General features: G+C 48.0%; 8 protein-coding genes across 16 annotated transcripts in view; 3 read left to right on the forward strand and 5 right to left on the reverse strand.

The window, feature by feature from the left end:
- Positions 1-10,257, forward strand: part of LOC108155110 (trophoblast glycoprotein) — a 61,206-nt gene extending 50,949 nt beyond the window's left edge. The window contains exon 6 of the mRNA XM_033389699.1: positions 10,172-10,257. Coding sequence (XP_033245590.1) covers positions 10,172-10,192 — 21 coding nt within the window. The 3' untranslated portion in view covers positions 10,193-10,257. The remainder of the gene's footprint in view (positions 1-10,171) is intronic.
- On the forward strand, positions 130-1,755 carry LOC108155112 (nucleoside diphosphate kinase 7). The gene is made up of 4 exons (XM_017285751.2): positions 130-411; positions 476-642; positions 705-872; positions 936-1,755. Exons 1-4 carry the CDS (start codon positions 289-291, stop codon positions 1,639-1,641), a joined length of 1,164 nt encoding a protein of 387 aa, XP_017141240.1. The 5' UTR covers positions 130-288; the 3' UTR covers positions 1,642-1,755.
- LOC108155107 (solute carrier family 15 member 1) lies at positions 2,666-5,491 on the reverse strand. The gene is made up of 7 exons (XM_017285740.2): positions 5,205-5,491; positions 4,892-5,122; positions 4,277-4,505; positions 3,937-4,211; positions 3,667-3,872; positions 3,296-3,601; positions 2,666-3,225 (listed from the first exon to the last, which is right to left on the reverse strand). The coding sequence occupies exons 1-7, from the start codon at positions 5,236-5,238 to the stop codon at positions 2,830-2,832; spliced, it is 1,677 nt and encodes a 558-aa protein (XP_017141229.1). The 5' UTR covers positions 5,239-5,491; the 3' UTR covers positions 2,666-2,829.
- LOC108155115 (transmembrane emp24 domain-containing protein eca) lies at positions 5,766-6,765 on the reverse strand. The gene is made up of 2 exons (XM_017285754.2): positions 6,532-6,765; positions 5,766-6,470 (listed from the first exon to the last, which is right to left on the reverse strand). The coding sequence occupies exons 1-2, from the start codon at positions 6,662-6,664 to the stop codon at positions 5,953-5,955; spliced, it is 651 nt and encodes a 216-aa protein (XP_017141243.1). The 5' UTR covers positions 6,665-6,765; the 3' UTR covers positions 5,766-5,952.
- Positions 7,077-8,289, forward strand: LOC108155114 (DDRGK domain-containing protein 1). The gene is made up of 2 exons (XM_017285753.2): positions 7,077-7,243; positions 7,302-8,289. Exons 1-2 carry the CDS (start codon positions 7,150-7,152, stop codon positions 8,138-8,140), a joined length of 933 nt encoding a protein of 310 aa, XP_017141242.1. The 5' UTR covers positions 7,077-7,149; the 3' UTR covers positions 8,141-8,289.
- On the reverse strand, positions 8,301-9,835 carry LOC108155113 (transmembrane emp24 domain-containing protein eca-like). Of its 2 annotated transcripts, XM_017285752.2 has the most exons (4): positions 9,609-9,835; positions 8,997-9,547; positions 8,750-8,933; positions 8,301-8,691 (listed from the first exon to the last, which is right to left on the reverse strand). In XM_017285752.2, exons 1-4 carry the CDS (start codon positions 9,739-9,741, stop codon positions 8,525-8,527), a joined length of 1,035 nt encoding a protein of 344 aa, XP_017141241.1. In that variant the 5' UTR covers positions 9,742-9,835; the 3' UTR covers positions 8,301-8,524. The 2 variants fall into 2 exon arrangements, with proteins under 2 accessions (XP_017141241.1, XP_033245592.1); XM_033389701.1 differs by lacking the exon at positions 8,301-8,691 and having other exon boundaries at positions 8,823-8,913; positions 8,978-9,547.
- On the reverse strand, positions 10,002-11,625 carry LOC108155111 (SET and MYND domain-containing protein 5). The gene is made up of 4 exons (XM_017285750.2): positions 11,527-11,625; positions 10,856-11,470; positions 10,611-10,788; positions 10,002-10,553 (listed from the first exon to the last, which is right to left on the reverse strand). Exons 1-4 carry the CDS (start codon positions 11,560-11,562, stop codon positions 10,201-10,203), a joined length of 1,182 nt encoding a protein of 393 aa, XP_017141239.1. The 5' UTR covers positions 11,563-11,625; the 3' UTR covers positions 10,002-10,200.
- Positions 11,626-12,201: 576 nt separating this feature from the next.
- The window catches only part of LOC108155333 (5'-AMP-activated protein kinase subunit gamma-1), a 58,848-nt gene continuing 55,000 nt past the window's right edge, over positions 12,202-16,049 (reverse strand). For 6 of the 8 annotated variants that reach the window (XM_017286077.1, XM_017286076.2, XM_033388765.1 and 3 more), the window contains 4 exons: positions 13,929-14,219; positions 13,683-13,861; positions 13,406-13,609; positions 12,202-13,329 (listed from right to left, as the gene is read on the reverse strand). In XM_017286077.1, coding sequence (XP_017141566.1) covers positions 12,442-13,329; positions 13,406-13,609; positions 13,683-13,861; positions 13,929-14,219 — 1,562 coding nt within the window. In that variant the 3' untranslated portion in view covers positions 12,202-12,441. Of the gene's footprint in view, positions 13,330-13,405; positions 13,610-13,682; positions 13,862-13,928; positions 14,220-14,289; positions 14,529-16,049 lie in introns of those variants that run through there. The other 2 variants (XM_017286083.2, XM_017286082.2) reach the window with 2 other exon arrangements.

Here is a 16,049-nt window from a genome sequence, read left to right on the forward strand (position 1 = left end):
AAAAATGTGTTTGCAGTTTATTATTTTTTTTTCCTGTAAATAAAGGAAATTACAATAAATAAAACAAACGGGAAAAATAACCCCATTTGTGGAGGGAGGGAAGCCATTTTTGCTCGCAACCACCTATCGATGCGGTGTATCGATAGTTTCGATTCGTGTTGCTGTGACAACGCGGGCACGCTTTGAAAAAAATTCGAAGCAAAGCAAGCAACACAATTTCACTCGAAACAAGTGATATTATTGTTGGGTGCTACTTACAAACTTTAAAAAAGCTTCTTAACACTTAATATGACCAGCGCAGCACAGGCAGAGCGGCGACTGGCCTTTGTGGCCGAATGGTATCAGGCCGAGGCTGCCATCATACGTACTTTCCTGGTGACCTACTTTGTGGCCGACGAGGCAGTGGAAGTGGTATTGTATTTCCTTAAGAATATATCGCCTACAATTCGGATGCTAATATTTGGGTACTCCTCAGTTTGATCAACGCAGCAAGAAGACCTTTCTGCGTCGCACCAAGATTCCGGAGCTGACGCAACGCGACTTCTTTGTGGGCTCGAAGATCAATGTTTTCGGCCGGCAATTCGACATTGTTGACTACGCGGACGAGGCGACCCGCAGCAACTTGGCCAAATATCGCAAAAGGTAAGGGGTGCTCGACATGAAAAAGTCCAGACTTCTTCATACTATACGAGTATTTTTCACAGAGGATTCGTGCTGCTTAAGAATAATATGTGGCACAAGCATCTAGGCAAGTTTCTGAAGACACTCATCAACAACAAGATTAACATCAACAACGGACAGATGGTACAGTTCACACCCAAAATGGTGACACTGTTCCTCTCCGGGAAGCCCAAGAACGAAGTTGTATCCTCGTGAGTATTATCAAAAGTTTTTCTGGGGGACATTTAAATCATACGCCTGCCACGCTCTGCCAGTGTCCTGATGAACGAACTATTGGCCGGCCCGGCCATCAGCCTGGAGCTGATCGGCGACAACGTGGTGGAGATCATGACCGCTTGTGTCAAGTACAAGGGTCCGGATGGGGTCAATGACTCCTCCTCCGTGAAGCTGTCGTCCAGCCTGGAGGAGCTGTTCGAGCAGGAGGATGTGCGCTACGGAATCTACTGTCCTGCGACCGAGGAGGATGTCGCCATAGACTTGAAGTTCTTTTTCGAAGACCGCCTCAGCATCATGAAAGATTGTCTATTCAAGAACTCTACGCTGGCCATCATCAAGCCGCACAGCATAAAGGACGGCCTTTTGGGTGACATCGTTGACGAAATTCTGGCCAACGGCTTCAATGTGACTGCCATGCGCATGATTCTAATGGCGCGAATCAATTGCGAGGAGTTTTACGAGGTCTATCGCGGTATCCTTCCCGAGTACATACCCATGGTAGCGCAGCTAGCCAGCGGTGTGTGCATGTGCCTTGAGATCGCCTCTGCCGATCCGGAAAAGAGTAGCTACGGCGAGTTCCGTACATTCTGCGGTCCTATGGACCCGGAAATAGCCAAGCTATTGCGCCCCCACACCCTCCGCGCCAAGTTTGGCAAGTCCAAGGTGCTCAATGCAATTCACTGCACAGATCTGCCAGACGATACCAATCTGGAGCTGCAGTACATGTTCAAGATCCTCGACTGATCTCTCTCCTTAGTTAAGTTATTTAGTTTGTATATATTTTCAGTAAGTGTGTGCGGGTATGTGTGTGGGTCCCAATAAATTACAAGTGCAATGGCAATACCTAGTTAAAATTAATATTGGAAATATTTTATTTATGTAACGCTAATAGCTGGTTAGCTCCAAACTTGGAGCTATAGCTACTGAGGCCTTAAGCTCTAGGGTAATTGGGTCAAATTTTATACATATTTACAAAGGTGTTGGGATGGGTATTTATAGTATGCTCGGTTATATTTTGTGAAGGAGATTAGCGGTACAAGAAATTTGAGGATAGTTTTGGAATTTGCGTTGGTGGGGTTTGAGATGAGTTGCATGGGGTCTTTGTTTTTGAATGATAGGGACCTTTGTGAGGAGAGTGAGGGGCAGGTGTATAGTATGTGTCTTAAGTCTATGTTCGCGTTGCGGCACAATGGACATGCCTTGGGCAATGTTTTGGTGGTCAGCTTGGTGTGGCCCAGTCTCAGTCTATTAATTATGACCTGGTGCCTTCTATTAAGGATATTGTTCTTTGGGGGGGTGTTGTTGGTAGCGAGAAGGCTAATTTGTTGGTACCATGTAGAGGTGTTTGTGAGGAGGTCGTTTTGTTTAGATTGGAGAACTTGTATTAGGAAGTGTGCAATGTCTGTAGAGTTGTGGTTTGGGGTGTAAATGAGGGGAAATTTGGTGTACATCTTGGCTGCAGAGTCTGCGAATTCGTTGCCTTTTATGCCTATGTGACTGGGTATCCAGATTATTAAGATCTTAGGGAAATGAGTGGATAATAGATTTCTGGTCGAGGAGGCGTGTATGGTAAGGATGTTGAATTTTTTGGATGTGTAGGTTCTGATTGGGGAAAAAGGGATGGGGTCTTTTTGGGAAATTTGTATGGCTCTGTCTACCGTGCTGGGAAGTCGGTGTTTTCTTCTATGGCTTTTGGTAAGGGTATTTAGGGGGGTCTACATAAAGTAGACTGTCTAGTACAGATTTGCCTCTTTTGAACCCTAGTTGGTTGTTGTGGATCAGGTTGTTATTTAATTAAAATAAGTTTTACCTAATTTCATATACATTTTCGTTAGCTAAAAATTAAATTTGAAATGTAAATCTGATATTATTTGAAAAAAAGGGTGTACCAACATTAGTTTCAACCAGGTACTACATGGCTGCAGCAGTTATCTAGATGCTGCCGCTGCGGCTGGTGCTGGGGATATCCAGGTCATCGGAGGTGCCGTCCAAGCAGCCCCTCAAATAAAGACCGCCCTTGCGCTCCTGCTGCATGTAGTCGTAGGCTAGGAGTGCAAAGATTACGATGCAAATCAGCATTACCACCGCATAGAAGAAGTACTCGTCCATCTGGGAGCTCAGCAAACCCAGCTCGGTGACCACAACCACAATGAGGTTGCCGAAGGCATTGTTCAGGAACCACGTAGCCGTTACCACAGACTTCATGGACGTGGGCGCCTGCGTGAAGGCGAACTGCAGTCCCGGAATAGACAGCAGCAGTTCGCCCAACATCAGCAGAAAGAACTGCGGCAGCTGCCAAGCAATGTTAATGGTCTGGATGGGTGAATTCTACGAGGATTTACAAGTAAGAGAGTGAGTGTTTCAGTGGAGTATTTGTCTTTGTTATTCGTTCTCTAACCATAATCACTTTCTGCAAGGCTCCTGCACAGAAGAAGGAACCAGCGGAGCAGATGCCACCCACAGTGACGCTGTTCAGTGGCTTTAGTTCCCAATTAAAGTATCGACGCAGCAACGGAACCGTCACATATTGCCAGAGCGGGATGAGCATGAAGAGGAAGATGGGGCCCGCAGCCTTGGCCTGATCCGGCTGTATGGTCACTCCCAACACTGTGGTATTCATCATGGCCGCCTGGAAAGTCCAGCTGGAGTCCTGTTGGGCCAGCAGAGCGAAGTAAAATGGTAATGGAGTAAACAGTTTTGAGATCTGAGTGGAAAAGGGAGAAAAGGATTCAAGTACGAGAATCAATCTGGCTTGTAATCTTTACTTACCCTCAGAACCTTGGAGACGTCGTTGACAAAGGCCTCGTCGTAGACACCGACGGCATTGTGCAGCCAATAGTTGGATCGCTTATTGGAATTGCGTCGCTGCCACTTCTGCACCAGTGCCGTCTTGATGCAGCCGCAGAATTTGAAGAGTATATTGTCATCGGCCAGCTTCTCGGTCTTGTAGAAACATTTGCCGGTCAGAAAGATAACTGGAAACAGTGGGAAACCCTTACAATCACAGGAGCTGATGTATGCAAATCGATGATTACTTACGCCAGGCCATCATGAAGGCACTTGCGAGAGTACCGAAGACGGCGGGATAGCACTCCACCTTGTCAAAGCATTGCGTATTGGCCCGAACCAGCGGGGGAAGAATCTTGCTCAGAAATATGCCGAAATAATAGACGAAATAGTAGAAGGAGAAGTACTCTGAGAGGTGAACAGCCTGCTCGGGCATCTTGAACTGCAGGGCGCCCAGCGACGTGATGCAGGCGCGGATTGAGCCGTTTCCCACTGCCAGGAACAGGAGGGCAATCGACACTAGCAGGCTAAGAAGGGTAATGCAATCAACAAAAGCCTCACTGGATAAGCGATCAAAACGTGTACTACTCACATAATTGGTACTCCTACAGAGGGGAGCGACGTCATGGTCAGCAGCATCCATCCGAAGGCGTAGAGGAAACAAAAGGCGGAAATGGTGCGCACATTTCCCATATAGCTGTCTGCCAGGACGGCTCCGATAATGGGGCAGAACTGGCCGAAAAAGTTGAATATGTGCAGCACCACCGTAGAGAAGCTCTCCGTGAAGTTGAGATCATCGCGCAGATAGAGGGCGAGAATGGCTGGAATTGAATAATAATCAGAATCGTGCTGTGACACCAGAGACAGAGTGCAATCTCGTTCAATACGATTGATTTATTTATCGACCATGAAATGAAGGTCACGTCACCACCAGAGCAGAGGCCTGGAAAATTTCTGTGATGCATCACCAAATTTCCTTATTCCCTTGATGACGGAAAAATTCCCAGAAAAATAACAAATCATCAAGGGCTCCCCTGCCGCGTCGTATTTGTATTTTATCAATGCATTTTATAATGCATCGCAGACCCCTCATCCCTGTGTGGATGCTCGCATCTGGCGCGGCGCTGATAAGTTTTGGTGTTTTTCGACAAGACAAAGCAAGGCGATTGTAAATGATGCGCGGCTGCCCGTGGCGTGGGTTACTTACTGCGTATGCCGTTCGCTGCAAAGGCCTCGAAGAACTTGGTGGCGAGAATAAAGTATACGGCGCGCGGGTACCTGTACTCCATGCGAATGGGCGCGGGGGCAAAGCCATAGGTGGGCAGAGAGCTGCGCTGTCGCGGCTTCAGCTGTGTCCGTTCACTACCTTTGCCCCACTCGATGTCCCGTCCCTCCGTCTCATAGCTGGCTTGCGTGAGCTCCGCAATGGCTGGCAAGGCTGCAAAGATCAACACCGACAGAAGAGTGTGGAGATTTTAGAGATCTGGGCCTTATCTTATCACCATCAGGCATGAACTCACTTTCTTCGCTGCCGATTTCCGTTGCTCGAAACATTTTCCACAGCCGTGCGCCTAATCCGACGTGAGTGAAGTGAACTGACGAGGAGAGGGAAACAGTCGAGCAGCACAGTACAAGACCCGAGAGAAATATTGAAGCAAGTTGTTGGCTTGTTTGCTTTTCTGGCGGCGGATCAGGTTACAGACTTGCGGCTTTTGTGGGTCGGCACTGCCACAATGAGCTCTATTGTAAATGTTGAATCTGTGCCGCGATTGACGACCGCTGATGTGCGCGGTCCAAGAGCTACTAGCTTTTCACTTTGTACACGACACGGGCGCAAGAACAAACATTGCGATAAAGGCTAGCCAGTCAATTCAATGCAGTTACAATGCCTGCCTCATGTAGCTAAAACGACGGAGTTAACGCTACAGGTTATCTCCCGGCGACAACTTAAGCTGATAAGTCCAAGTCGCGCTCAGTCAGGCGTCAGCGAAGTCACGGGACCAGGCTCAGCTGACTGGCTGACCGACCGACCAGCAGACAGCGATAGGATTGCACTGGAGACTCGTACAGTCGCTGTCTGATGTTTTTGTACAATGGATTTTTATTAAATTACGCACAAGAAATTAAAACTAGACGTGCTTGGAGTCGAGGCCTTGTGGCTGGTTTATGATGGTCGATCCACCGATGAAATTCGCAAATATTGTTGCACGAAACGAGCCAAAAGTAGGAGAAACACACGGAACTTGGGGGCTGCAGCTGACGGTGTCCTCACACCAGCTTCTTCGCCTCGAAGAAGCTCTTCAGATGGCGCATTTGCCAGAAGCCCATGCACACGAGGACAACGGTCTGGGCCAGGGACCACCAGAGCACGCGCGAGTTGGTGCTCTCGCTCGTGTGACGGAAGCGCTCCTCGCGATAGCGTTGGTAGTTCTGCTCCTTGGTGATCTGCTCCACCTGATCCAGGAGCTGGCGAATACGTAGCTGCAGCTCCGTCAGCTTCTCCTTTTGAGCCACATTGGCATAGTCGATGGCATGCTCTCCCACCTGTATGTCCAGGTGAACGCGCAGCTGGGCACCACTGAACCAGGCAGTGCTGTTCGAGTACATACAAATCACATGCTCGCCGGGCGTGTGTGAGGTGAATGAGATTCGGCCCTGGGAGCTGTACACACGGGAGAGGATGATTTTGTCATCGCTGTCACGCACCTCCACATGCATGCCGATTCCCGGGGATGAGGGCATAAAGCCATTAGAGCGTGGATCGTAAAGCTCCACTTTGTAGTTGACTGCGGATACATAAAGACTTGTTTAGAGATTTCGTTGGCATTTCAGACTCTTTCCGCTTACCTATCACAGTGGTTTCGTCGGGAACCTCCTCAATAAAGCACTTCCGCTCCGTCTCCGATATGTGGAAGTAGAGGCCGCAGGCACTGTGCAGGGCGCACAGCAGCAGGGCCAGGCAGATGAACTGATCTCGCATTTTGGCAATGTGTTATAACTTTTTCCACTAAATATTGTTAAGCTCGCCGACACGTCATGAGAAAAAGTGCCAGATCGAAGTTTAAGTGTTTGGCATAGAGATGGTAGCGTGACGGAATTCTCATTCCAGCATATCACCACTAACCATACGAGTTTTGGAACCCCAGTGACTTCGGCTCTGGCGTTCGGTTACTGACGCGTCATCATGAGAGAGCGCAGAGAGAACATCTCTTCACATCACATCAAACTGAATAGTTTTAAAACACGGCCATAAATTTTTTATTTTCGGAATTTTAGATTACTTCACATTTATAATATACAATTTTGTACAAAATCGCGCAATTTTCGCTGACTGGCAACGCTGCAGCAACAGCTGGCATATCTTGTGTGTTGGCAGTGCCGTAGAAACAGCTGAACATCTGCCACAATTGTTGACGTTTACCTTTTTGCCAATCAAAATCGTGCCAGCTGTATCTTAACTAGATAATGGACCTGATTATTCTTGTGGGCATCGCTTCGGCCCTGCTGGTCGTGATATTAACGATATTTTTCCTGCAGAAAAAGAAGGGCGGCGGCACAGGTAAGCCAATACACCATTAGGGGCAGACTTAAATTCACTTTGTTTTTGTCCTCAATAGAAGCAAAGGAAGCAGCAGCACCACCGCAACGTGGCGTCCCATTGCGAGCACAGGAGGGCGTCCCGCGACGGGCCCAAATAGCCCGCAATCAGCGTAACCGACTACGCCAGAATGCTCCTGCAGCAGCCCCGGCCGCAGCGGCTGCCCTGCAAGCAGCTGACGCCGAGGGGGATAATGACGATGAAAATCCCGATGGCGATGGCCAGCGTATGCCGCAAGGTGCTGTGCTTGACGAGAAGATGGGTGCCAAGAAGCGGGCCAAGATGGAGGCCAAGGAACAGAAGCGTCTGCACCGCGAGCAGGAGCTGATCGATAGAGAGCAGCGGAAGGTGAAGGAGGCCAAGGAAGAGGCCGAGCGAAAGCAACAGGAGGATTTTCGGGAAGAGGCAGACCGCAAAAGAGCCGAGGCCGAGCGTCTGGTTAAGGAGGAGCGCGAGCGCAAAGAGCACGAGGAGTATCTGAAAATGAAGGCCGGCTTCAGCGTCGAGGAAGAGGGCTTTGAGGAGGGGGACGCGGACGACCAGGATAATCTTTTGGCCGATTTTATACAGTACATCAAGGACAATAAGGTTGTGCTGTTGGAGGATTTGGCCGTTGCCTTCAAGCTGAAGACACAGCAGGCCATCGAGCGCATCCAGGATCTGCAGGCCAATGGGACCCTCACAGGCGTAATCGACGACCGTGGCAAGTTCATCTATGTCTCGGAGGAGGAGCTGGCGGCCGTGGCCAAGTTCATAAAGCAGCGTGGCCGCGTCTCCATTGTGGAGCTGGCTGAGAGCAGCAACAACCTGATAAACCTAACGCCCGTCTCAGCTGGTGCTGGCGAGGGCAGCTCGTGATGAGATTTGTTAGCCATTTATAAATTAAATTTATATTTAGGTGCACTGTTAATAGAATAACGACAACAAATGAAACCAATTCTGAGGCTGAAGTCCTTGCGAGCTATCGGGGTTTTCCGGCCGCTTAAATAAAATCCACAAAAAAATAAGTTAAAACAAATTCGTGAAACTAAAACCTTTATATGTATGTATATAATGCAAGGATCGCCGACTATACTGCACGGTTTGCTTCCAAAACGCCACCGCCATAGATATGCTCGGGCTATACAGCAAAGGTCTTCGATTAGCGAGCGAGCGTTAGACAACTAAGAGCCAGCATTAGATTTAAGTGCGCTGGCTAGCGCAAAGACCTTGTTTCCAACGGCTGCTCCGAACAGTCCTTCATCAATTATATCTGGATCGTTGGATGTGGGCGGCATTCGGTACACTCGGCTTTGTTTGTTCGAGGAACATATTTAAGTCGGAATTCGAATTTTCAAGGAAATATGATGGCTTGATCACATCACGATTCTCCTTGGATACCTTCTCGTTGTTCAAGAACTTGCCAGCAACTACCAAGAATAAAAATAACATAGAAATATCTGATCACACTTGGTTTTCTTTACTTACATTCTTTCACTTTGTCGTGAAGCCTTTGAGTGAGGTGGAGCAGCATTATCTCGTCCGGTTTTGTCAGAGATGAATCCAAATCTAATACCTGGTCGACCCACTGAGAGATGGCGCTGCTGGTAACGGCCTCCGGACTAGTGCCAATGATTTCCATCAGTGCTTTGAAGGCGTCTAGAGAGGTGAACTGTTGGATATAAAACGCGTTAATATGTATATAGGATAAGCCTGGTCGCTTGTGCGTAGTCACCATGGTAAACTCGTCTCCGCTGAGCACTTTGCAGAAAGCCCTATATAGGTCGAGTCTCGCATCGCGCAAATTAAACGCCTGCAAGGTCGAGATACAGACAAGAACAACGACCTGGATCACGGACCACCATACGAGGCGGGATTCGGTGCTCCTGCTCGTGTGACGGAAGCGCTCCTCGCGATAGCGTTGGTAGTTTTGCTCCTTCGTGATCTGCTCTACCTGATCCAGGAGCTGGCGAATACGTAGCTGGTCGGTCGTCAGCTTCTCCTTTTGAGCCATATTGGCATAGTCGATGGCATGCTCTCCCACCAGTATGACCAGGTGAACGCGCAGTTGGGCACCACTGAACCAGGCAGTGCTGTTCGGGTACATACAAATCACATGCTCGCCGGGCGCGTGAGCGGTGAAGAAGAGCCAGCCCTGAGATCTATACACACGGGAGAGGATAATTTTGTTGTTGCTGTCACGCACCTCCACATGCATGCCGATGCCCGGGGATGAGGGCATAAAGCCATTAGAGCGTGGATCGTAGAGCTCCATTTTGTAGTTGACTGGGGACAGATTAAGGCTCGTTTAGAGACTGCGTTGGAATTTTAGGCTATGCCCGCTTACCTTTCACATCGGTTTCGTCGGGAACCTCCTCAATGAAGCACTTCCGCTCCGTCTCCGACATGTGAAAGTAGAGGCCGCAGGCACTGTGCAGAGTGCACAGGACCAAGATCAGGCAGGCGGATCGATGCGCCATTGTGATCTTTTCTTTCCAACTAAAACTTTTCACATATGAAGCAGCTGCTTTTGGCGATACATACAGTATCGAAAGCTCTCTTTGTCAGCTCTACCCATATCAATTAAATCTACATTGGGTGGGGTGAGTCATTTATACCTGCGAGATAAAGCTGTGAGGTGGCGTAAAGGGCCAACTGATTGATAGAATTGTAGCTCTGTTCTTAAACGATCAGGAAAACGGAACAATTCAGATATTTCGGAAACAGCGGCTTAATTTAATTTAAATGTTAGAAGTCCGTTATCCTATTTAATCAACTTGAAAAGAATCGGGGATAAGTCCTACATAATTAGTTTTCTCACCCGATATGGGCGTGCCAAGGCCAAGGCAATCCATTTTCATATCAACTGTAGGTCTCTATAGCCATAATATAATCTTTACTATACTTAAATCCGATCTTGCGACAAATTGAGTGTTAATCTAGTTCATATCATCGTCATCATCGTAGTCGTCCATTTCGTCGTCGTCCTCCTCCTCGTCGCTGGTCACGTCAGGGTCGGATGCCTGAGCCTGGCACTTGAGGCATTGGCAGACGAATATGTAGTTCTCGCGCAGCACCTTGTGGCGCGAGTGGCGGCTGCGCTCCAGCTGGCACTCGTCCAGATAGGAAATGCAGATTTCTTCGCCCTCCTGGATGGGGGCCAGTGCTTTCAGGACAACAATGTCGTTGGAGTAGGGGAACGTCGAGCAGGCGTTCGGCACGCAGCTGTGATTGATCTTGCTCTGCAGTAGGTAGAGACCGGAGCCCTCGTTGTTCAGGAATTCGCCAGCGACTGCCAGTAGAGAAAAATAGCATTAGGAGTTGACTGGAGGATATAGACAGATGTTACATTCTCCGACTTTTGAGTAGAGCTCGTCGATTACAGTGTCCAGGGCAGTCTTGTCGGCTTCCGGCAGCGGCAGGTCGGACACGTTGGTCACCCACTGCGCCAGCACACTGGTGGCGATTCCCTGGCTGTTGGTGCCCATGATACCCATGAGCGTCTTAAAGGCATCTGGTGTGGTGAACTAATAAGAGGATAAAACGCACGTAAATATCTAGTTTTACTACTCCCTTATCATCCTTTCCGATTACCATGGCAAACTCATCGGAAGCAAAGGCCTTGCAGAAGGCGCCGTAGAGCTGGTCCATCTGGTGCTCAAAGTTCTCACCCAGCATTTTGTGGTAGATCTTCTGCTCGCGATTCACAATCAGCGCTTGGAAGGACTGCAGCTGCTCGAGGAATTCGGATTTTTTGCTGCTCTGCTGGTACATGGCCATAAGGCGGACGATGAGCATGATGGTACCCGTCTCCGGGGGGTAGTGCATCTTCTTCCAGGTCTCGTTTAGCACGTTGATGGGATGTGTGTCATCCGCGCGAAAGGCACCCATGCAGGCCACGCGGTGGTACCTTTTCCGCGCCTCCATCAGACAGTCCTCGGAGCAGTAACGCACCTTGCACCGCTGGCACTGCGTGAACTGTGCCACCCAGGACGAGGTGGGATCGTGCTGGAGGAGCGGCACTTCCACCTTCGCATCGCTGGCCAGGCGGCGTACGTTCTCCAGCACCGTCTCCAGCGGTCGCATGCAGTGGTCGCACGCTGCATAGCCGTAGGCTGCATTCCACGAGAATTGGCTCGACACAAAGGGCTCCTCCTCGAAAATGATCTCGTCCGCGGCAAATTTTTTGGTGGCCACCATGGCACGCCCCTAGAGGAGAGATGTTATGTTACTGTAGCTTCAGCCGGATAATAAGTGGGAATTACCTTGCCGGGAATTTCTCGTATCTCAAAATGGTTCATTTGCACGTGTGTTTACAATTCGCATAGAACAGCTGTTCTTCAGTGTGACCGCACATTTTTGTATAAAATATACCGTCCGACCCTCTGAAATATACCAAAATATACCGTCTCATTGTAAAAATATACCGAAGATATACTGACGAGCTCAAATTCTATTATACATATTCCTCGTTTTTGATATTCCGTCGAATATTACTAGCTAGATAGAATATTGAGCCATGCCCACATAATTATATACGATTGATGAATCAATTTTTTACTTAATTGGCTTATTTTAAATACTTGCTTTTATTGGATTTTGTATAATTAGAGAAAAATGTTACGTAGCGAAACACGTAAGTGAGAAATCGTTCCTATTGCTAAATTTTAAAATTCCGTTGAATAATGCCGGCTAACCAAACCCTTTATCTTTGCCCTCCGCGGACTTAATTGGCACCCTTCTAGGCATCTTCCTTTTTTAAGAGTCCATAAACTTCTCTCTGGTGAGTTATAGTATTGCTCTCCCGTCCCGTATCAGCTTTTCAGAATTGCAGAGTTCAATACCATCAGAAAAATAAAAATAAAGTTACTCTTTGTCCGCCACAGTTTAGTTTAAATATGCACCGAACGCATCGATTTAAATGAAATAAAAACTCGGAATTTGACTTGTACTGTACTATTATATAATAATCAAATACATAGTTTAAAATTTAAAGACATTCTAATGTAATTTGTTGTTGGTTTTCTTGTGTGTATATATAAACATTCTTTCTGTTAACATTTTTTGTTTTGCGATTGTTGTTGGTTTCCCTTTAGTAATAATATATCATATCCTTAATAGCTAGTAATATTCAAATATAGTTTTCTCTTTCTTGGTTTTCTTTTGTTTAAATTATAGTTTTATTCACTAACCAGCGCCATCTCTCGCGCCGCGGGCGTGGCCAAGGATTGGCCCAGAGCCGACGCGGCGGACACGGCGCTGCTCAGGCCATCGTCCTCCTCTTCTGTGTCCGCTTTGTGGTCCGCCGCAGCGGTTGCCTTTTTGCGCTCCACCACCTCCACGTCATCGTCGTCGTCGTTCTCATCCTCGTCGTCATCCTCATCGGGGTTTTCATCATCACAATTGCTGCGCTCGACCTGGTCAGTGGCTTCTGTTTCTTCGTGCGCCTCATCGGCAAAGGACACTTCGGCTGGACTGTTATTGCTGCTATCACCATTGGCCGTCGGCGCCCCCGTCGTTCTTCCCCTCTCGTGCTGGCTCTGGTTCTGGTTGTTGTTGGCCTTATCCTCACTGGCGGACTTGTTGTTATCACTGTCGGCATCGGCATCCGCCTCCGCATCGTCGGTCTTTGCTGGCGTCTGGGGCGGCGCCGGCTCCTCCTCGGGTATGTCCTCGATCAGGCTGCGATTGCCGGACCCTGCCGAAGGACTGCGAGGCGGGGGCGTTGTCGCTGAAATTGGTGCAGGGATCTCCACTTCGGCCACCTTGCGCAGAAGGACGGGATCGGAGGCACGCAGTGAGCTCTCGGATCCGCCGACGCCCTCGCCACTTGGCCGCAGAACCAGGTAGAGCAAGATGTCTGATAGCGAGATGATGCCAATAACCTTGCGGTGCTCATCGACTACCACCAGGCGATGCACCTCCGCCCGCACAATGCGTTCCATTATGGTGTAGAGCGCTTCGTCCAGATTGCACTTTTGAACGCCCTCAAACCACTCGTTGCGATGCTCGTTGGCCTTGCGCAGCGATACATCGAGATCGTTGTAGGTTTTCTCAGCAGCGAGATTCTAAATGAAAGGGAGAAGAGAGAATCAATCAATTGATTGAGACATTGGTTGAAGCTGCAGGCTGCAGGGGACTTACAATCACATCAAACTTTGCATAAATATCAACCAGACGACCCTCGGCATCCACCAGGGGCAGCGCCGAGACGCGTCGCTCCACAAACTTCTTGAGCGCTGTAATGATGCTCGTGGTCTCGTCGGCGGTCTCGATGTTGCTGTACGTTCCGATCTTCAGTTCGCGCAGACTCTTTTGCATGTACGCGGGCTTTGGTAGTTCGTTAATCTGCAAGCGAGAGAGCGGATTCGATTCCATGTGTGTCCAAGGGATATATATATATAGATAGATAGATACTCACATATAGGAAGAGGAACCTCAGTATGCGTTTGTGTGTCAGGATGTAGAGGACATTGCCGGTCGCCGGATCGATCACGGGCAGGCGGTGAATGCGGCTGTGGATGAGAATTTTGATGGCATCGTAGAGGGAGGCATCCGGTCCGATGCTGACCAACGGCATCACCTGATTGTGCAGCACACCTGTGGAACAGAAAGGCGGCGGCTGGTCTCAGAATTGGTTCTCCACCTCAAGATGTGTTCTACTTACTCCGCCACGTGTCCAGTTTGTGCTCTTCGAGCTGCTCCATGGAGGCGTTGGGCGACTTGTAATACATTTGCAGGATCTTGATAAAGTCCGTGATGGTCAGCATACCCACAAACTGCTGCTTCTCCGAATCCCAGAGCGGTGCCGCCCTCACGCCGTTGTAGACGAGTGCATAGAAGGCTTTCTTCACGAGCAGCTGTGTGTCAAAGACCACGAGCTTGGCGGATGTGGGTATCAGATCGTAACACTTGTGGAAGCGGAAGAACTTGACAAAGATCTGTGAGTCGTCCTCTTCTGCAAGGACCCAAGAGAACGAGAGAGATATTCGTTAGTTTGAATCATCTTAGAGCTGTGGATAGGACACCTTTATTGAGCAGCTCCGCCAGCAGACGTTTCCAGGCTTCGGAGATCTGCTCAAACTCTTTGATGCTCTCCAAGGGATAGCAAAGGACATCGGCTGGCCGACCAGTGCCCCCTCCCAGCACCAAGCGACCCGCATGATTCGAATAAAAGTGCAATTGTAACATGCGTCTCAAAGGTTCTTTGTTTTATTGCTGTTTTCGTTTTACTATTTTTCACACTGTTTATGCTCCTCCTTCAATGCCCTCGCATTACGATTTCTGTTTCTAGTCGGTGGTTGGGTCTGTGGGCGTTAAAAATTAACTGGGGACTCGATTTGGCTGCTAATTAATGGCCGTCCTAAACAGAACAGAAGAGCTCCATGAGCTCCATGAGTAACACGGCCCTTCTATTCGCCTGACAATCGAGATGAAGGAACTGCATAGATCATCATCTAAATGGACTGAACCCTTCCTTCTATGAGCTGGTCTGGGCCGCAAATGAAACAAATTGTTGGGGCGCGCGCGATTCGATAAATTCAATTTAGACATTTTTAATTAAAATAAATTTAGCGTGCGACAAAACCACAGAACAGACTGAAATACCACAGTACACACGCCGGATAGACACCAGAATAGATTTTAGATTGTTCATCAAATTGTTCAACAATAAATATTAATTCAATTCCTCAAAAGAGAGACACAGACAAACAGACAGAAAGACAGAGACGAGAGAGAGAGAGAGAGAGAGAGAGAGAGAGAGAGGCAGGGGAAAGGGGCAGAATCATAGACATCAACTGCGTGGTGTGGCGCACAGTGTAAACAAATAAATATTGAGGCGGGACCAAAAGGTGTTAATCAAATAACTATATACTCGGATACGGGCACTGGGGGCTAGGCCATAGATCTCCCAGCGATAAATGCAGGCCAAACAGACATTATAGCGACAGATATCGGGGTACGGATCGGATCGAACGACGACAGTTGTGCCAAGAAATTAATTAACCAGAGAAGAGCCGTGCAGTGCAGAAACATCTGCACGTCTCTAATGGGGATTTATATTCCATTTTCAATTCGTTTGTGCATTTTCATTTGCCTTTGGAAATCTATTTGGGAAATCTTCAAACTGTTTATGGATCACAAATTATTTTAAGACCACCACAGATGAGATTTTTGTTGGGAATGGACATGGATCATCAAAGGGAATACAATTTAGATTTATGGTATATAGAATGCCTATGTTCTGAAGAGGGAATGGAAAGAGTCCCCAGATATCCAGATTGCATTTTCTTTCAATTTGGAAATTCCCTCACATTCGTATCACATCCACAAATCGTTTATCCGCCAAATGTCCACAAAACCTCAGCAAACAAAAGCAAAAGCGGCACAAAAAATGGACGAGAAAACCCAGAAAATGTATAGAAAAGAAAGCGAAGGCCAGTAGTGGCAGGAAAAACATATATATATTTGTGAAAATGTGAAATATTTGGTAAGAAATTCTATATCCAAAGAGCAGTAAAAATCACTATTCCCCAAAAGGATTCTACAAATTTAAATGTTAAAAAAGTGCCGTCGCCACGCGGGAGGCGGTAGGTGGGTGGTGGGCCTTCATCGATAAAGAAATCGAGATAAGAACTTTGGAGGAGAAATGGATGAAGGTCTCCCTATCTTTCTCTCTCTCTCTGTCTCTGTGTCTCCGTGTGTGTTTTCCCTATCTTTATTGTTGTTCTCTGATTGGAAATATTCAATATATATAGGTTAAACCGCATATATGGGTTATCGATTC

The sequence above is a fragment of the Drosophila miranda genome, chromosome 2 (assembly GCF_003369915.1).
Source record: "Drosophila miranda strain MSH22 chromosome 2, D.miranda_PacBio2.1, whole genome shotgun sequence".
Lineage (NCBI taxonomy): Eukaryota > Metazoa > Arthropoda > Insecta > Diptera > Drosophilidae > Drosophila > Drosophila miranda.

What these genes read in the sequence shown, in the direction of transcription:
- LOC108155112 (XM_017285751.2), top strand. Translation starts at nt 289, where the DNA reads ATGACCAGCGCAGCACAGGCAGAGCGGCGACTGGCCTTTGTGGCCGAA. An exon ending in CCGACGAGGCAGTGGAAGTG is followed by an intron (nt 412 to 475) that starts GTATTGTATTTC and finishes GGTACTCCTCAG; the next exon opens with TTTGATCAACGCAGCAAGAA. An exon ending in AAGAACGAAGTTGTATCCTC is followed by an intron (nt 873 to 935) that starts GTGAGTATTATC and finishes ACGCTCTGCCAG; the next exon opens with TGTCCTGATGAACGAACTAT.
- LOC108155107 (XM_017285740.2), bottom strand. Translation starts at nt 5,238, where the DNA reads ATGTTTCGAGCAACGGAAATCGGCAGCGAAGAAA. An exon ending in TGCAGCGAACGGCATACGCA is followed by an intron (nt 4,506 to 4,891) that starts GTAAGTAACCCA and finishes ATTCAATTCCAG; the next exon opens with CCATTCTCGCCCTCTATCTG. An exon ending in CCTTGCAGAAAGTGATTATG is followed by an intron (nt 3,226 to 3,295) that starts GTTAGAGAACGA and finishes AAATCCTCGTAG; the next exon opens with AATTCACCCATCCAGACCAT.
- LOC108155115 (XM_017285754.2), bottom strand. Translation starts at nt 6,664, where the DNA reads ATGCGAGATCAGTTCATCTGCCTGGCCCTGCTGCTGTGCGCCCTGCAC. An exon ending in CGACGAAACCACTGTGATAG is followed by an intron (nt 6,471 to 6,531) that starts GTAAGCGGAAAG and finishes ATGTATCCGCAG; the next exon opens with TCAACTACAAAGTGGAGCTT.
- LOC108155114 (XM_017285753.2), top strand. Translation starts at nt 7,150, where the DNA reads ATGGACCTGATTATTCTTGTGGGCATCGCTTCGGCCCTGCTGGTCGTG. An exon ending in AAAGAAGGGCGGCGGCACAG is followed by an intron (nt 7,244 to 7,301) that starts GTAAGCCAATAC and finishes TGTCCTCAATAG; the next exon opens with AAGCAAAGGAAGCAGCAGCA.
- LOC108155113 (XM_017285752.2), bottom strand. Translation starts at nt 9,741, where the DNA reads ATGGCGCATCGATCCGCCTGCCTGATCTTGGTCCTGTGCACTCTGCAC. An exon ending in GCGGAGACGAGTTTACCATG is followed by an intron (nt 8,934 to 8,996) that starts GTGACTACGCAC and finishes TATATCCAACAG; the next exon opens with TTCACCTCTCTAGACGCCTT. An exon ending in TCACGACAAAGTGAAAGAAT is followed by an intron (nt 8,692 to 8,749) that starts GTAAGTAAAGAA and finishes TATTCTTGGTAG; the next exon opens with TTGCTGGCAAGTTCTTGAAC.
- LOC108155111 (XM_017285750.2), bottom strand. Translation starts at nt 11,562, where the DNA reads ATGAACCATTTTGAGATACGAGAAATTCCCGGCAAG. An exon ending in CTTCCGATGAGTTTGCCATG is followed by an intron (nt 10,789 to 10,855) that starts GTAATCGGAAAG and finishes TCCTCTTATTAG; the next exon opens with TTCACCACACCAGATGCCTT. An exon ending in CTACTCAAAAGTCGGAGAAT is followed by an intron (nt 10,554 to 10,610) that starts GTAACATCTGTC and finishes CTCTACTGGCAG; the next exon opens with TCGCTGGCGAATTCCTGAAC.